General features: G+C 42.1%; 1 protein-coding gene across 1 annotated transcript; it reads right to left on the minus strand.

Annotated features, from left to right (window-relative positions):
• Window positions 1-1,110: 1,110 nt before the first annotated feature.
• Window positions 1,111-1,699, minus strand: LOC127750711 (uncharacterized). Its single transcript, XM_052273065.1, has one exon. It carries the CDS (start codon window positions 1,417-1,419, stop codon window positions 1,186-1,188), a length of 234 nt encoding a protein of 77 aa, XP_052129025.1. The 5' UTR covers window positions 1,420-1,699; the 3' UTR covers window positions 1,111-1,185.
• Window positions 1,700-3,040: the final 1,341 nt, after the last annotated feature.

A 3,040-nucleotide genomic window follows, 5' to 3' on the forward strand; every position in this document is an offset into this window, starting at 1 on the left:
GAGATCGTGGCCGCCGCCGCCATCTCCACCGCCACCACACCTAGAACTATAGAGGTGGGGAGGACTGACAACTCCCGTCTCCACCCGCCCGCAAAGCGGCGACAGAAGCGACCCCCACTACTGAACACAGCATTGCCTACCTCCCAGGGGCGCGGATGGGCCGCGCCGCGCCGGACCGGCTCAACTGCGTAGACCTCGCTGTGTTTACACGCGTTTGTATGATGCGACAGTGTGTAAATATGTTATTTGGGGTGGCCCTTGGTATATTTTACAAGGTGAGCACATTAAAAAAGCAAGAAAACATACTTTTTAATGGATGCAAACGATTATGTTACATAACGATTTGGTTCAAAACCATTAAAAGTAGATGAGAAAGCAACAGCTGACTAGGTAAACAAAATGCCGCATTCAACCAACGAAAACTTAAAAATTAAACATACTTATAAAATACCATAACTGTATTTTAAGAAACTTAGGACGCATTTTCTTTGGTAAATTGTCAACAGGTATAAAATAGCATAAAGGAATTAAAAGAACACCATATAAAATGAAATGTTATGAAGAGGTAGGTTATGAGATTTTTAAGTTAGTTTAGCAGCCTTTGTCAATTGCTTTTTGAGTAGCCTTGCTGCTTCACTTTTCTTATTTTTCCTTTCAGCTACAAAGAACATTCGCATTGTGAGGTAAAACTGGACAATCTTCTTTGTGACCACCTCCATATGATCAATGCAGCCGACCATTTCTGCAGGACTCAATTTCAAGTATCTTAGAGTGGTGATGAACATATCTTCATGTATATCATGGTTAAATGAACTCTGTTGCACTGCTCCCTCAGCAGCTTTTATGAGGCGGACCATTTCATCTGATGCATATGTGTATCCTCCATAAATTTCCTTAGTTTTGGTGAAGTCATGCTCAGAACCTGCTTCTTCCCTAAACTTGGAGAAGGTCATAATACAATTAGTGCAGTTTCCTGCCACCTTTTGTTGTCGAAAAGCAGTAAAGCCAGCCATGAAGGCTACAATTTGAGAATCCATTTCCTTTGCCTGTGGTCGGTAGGAATGGTCCACCTGGTGCACCAGTGGTAGTGGTTCAAATGCCTCTCCTGCAAGTAGAGATTGTGTAATAAATTATTGTCTTTTAATAAATTTTTTCACTTTTCTTTTTTAGGACTAACTATTTAAACTACATACCATGGGTCAAGACCTCATCCAAAATAGTATCTATCTTTTCCTTTCGCTCAGCATCAGACTGAGCTACTAAGTCCTCAGCTACCATTAATGTTTTCACATTCTGAACCCCAGAAACATTGCTGCCAGGTGGTGGCTGCACAAGGGAATATATGGTAAGCAGCTTGTGTATCTGGGCAAATTTCCTAGGGTTTGGGTGTGAATCAGGGCCACAGAAGCTCCTCACCATTCCAAAGTATTGCTGTCAAGAATTTTCAAAATTCAATTTCTCTTGGTAGGGATTTATTTACAAGTAAAAACTGAAACAAATATTAAATTACCTCTATGGCATCCTGATTGAACCTAGCAGTCATCACATACTTGAACTTTATTTCCTCAATCAGGTAGGTGCTCAGTTCCAGCACAGCCCTGAGTGTAATAGTAAGACCAAGGTCTGTGCTTTCACTGAAGAAGGCTTTCTTTCCATCAGCTTTGGCTAACTTCAAGCAGTCTCTGTGATAGTCTATGTACTCCTCTATGGCCTGTTACATTAATGTGATAAAATTGCAAAATAATGGGTATTTTAAATATATATTTTTTTTATTTTGTTCTTAAGTAGAAGTTTAAATTTTGAGGGACTTACTTTCCAATGTTTGTTTCCCTTTCTGAGAGCGTCAACTGGTGAAGTGGAGTTCATTGCATCGACCAGTGTGTTAAATCTCTCAATAAACTTTTCTGTTGGCTCAGAATCTTCCAACATTGGATCTGCATTTTTTATCCGATGGTGTTCCATTCCAGCCCTCACACTATTGCTGAAAAACTGAGAAATATTTATAAATTAGTTTATGTACTTAAACTTTTTTTTCTTTTTCAGTTATAGATGACAAAATTACCTGCATGGCAAGCTTCACGTTCATGCGTTCAAAGCCTGAGGGAAATACATGTTTTTTGGAGAAGTTAGGAACAAAGGTAAGAGCACCAATGCCATATTTTTTTCCCATGCTCTCCTCCAGCTCTTGGAGTCTTGCCCAATGCTGCCTTTTGACAGTCCCCTCTGGCACCTAATATAGTTTAATATTCAGCATTAATTACACTTTTTTAAAATAATTTTTAAATTTAAGGGCTCTTTCTTTTACCTTGACTTGTTTGTTTCGGGCAGCCTCTTGTCTTGCTTTCAGATCTCTAGTAGCAGCTAATTCAACTGCCGCTTTTACAGCAGTACTTAACTCCTGTGCTTTACCTCCTCGTTTAGAGACCCGTCCTCCTCTAACACCTCTCCCTCTCCCTCTGCCTCTGCCTGTCCCTCGTCCTCTTCCTCTACCTCTTGTGGTTGTTGGTACAGGTTCAGCCGGTTGAGTGCTGATTATAGAGAGGTCTGCTGGGTCTTCTGCACAGGGCTCATCTACTGCCTCTTCTTCATCACCCTCAAATAAAACATCTGTCATGGCCTTTCGCCTGTTTAATTTTGTCGGGATTATGGGGCAGAGACAATTTCTGGCACATTTGACCAAATGGCAGAAGTCAGAAATGAACCAGAGTTTCCTGGTTTTATCCACTGGGTGTTGGCAACTGGATGTCCCTTCACCAATACCAAACCTTCCAAACATGTTTCTGTTCCAGGTGGCGCCATCAGTTACAACCCCATCCACTTTGAGGCCGGCTTCCTCGGTCAAGGCAGTAGCCTCCAGCACGACTTTTGCAAGTACTTCGCCTTTGGCATTTCCTCTGGTGAGGAAGCAGCCAAGGCTCTGATGCCACCGCCCCCGGAAGGGTTGGAACATGACCTCAAGGACATGGTCCCCCAGTTGGCCTTGCTGTTCTTCAGGGGTGTGCTTCCCTATGTCCACAACTCCAATAGCTTTTAAAGAGTG

The sequence above is a fragment of the Frankliniella occidentalis genome, unplaced genomic scaffold, assembly GCF_000697945.3.
Source record: "Frankliniella occidentalis isolate FOCC.00 unplaced genomic scaffold, Focc_3.1 Scaffold242, whole genome shotgun sequence".
Lineage (NCBI taxonomy): Eukaryota > Metazoa > Arthropoda > Insecta > Thysanoptera > Thripidae > Frankliniella > Frankliniella occidentalis.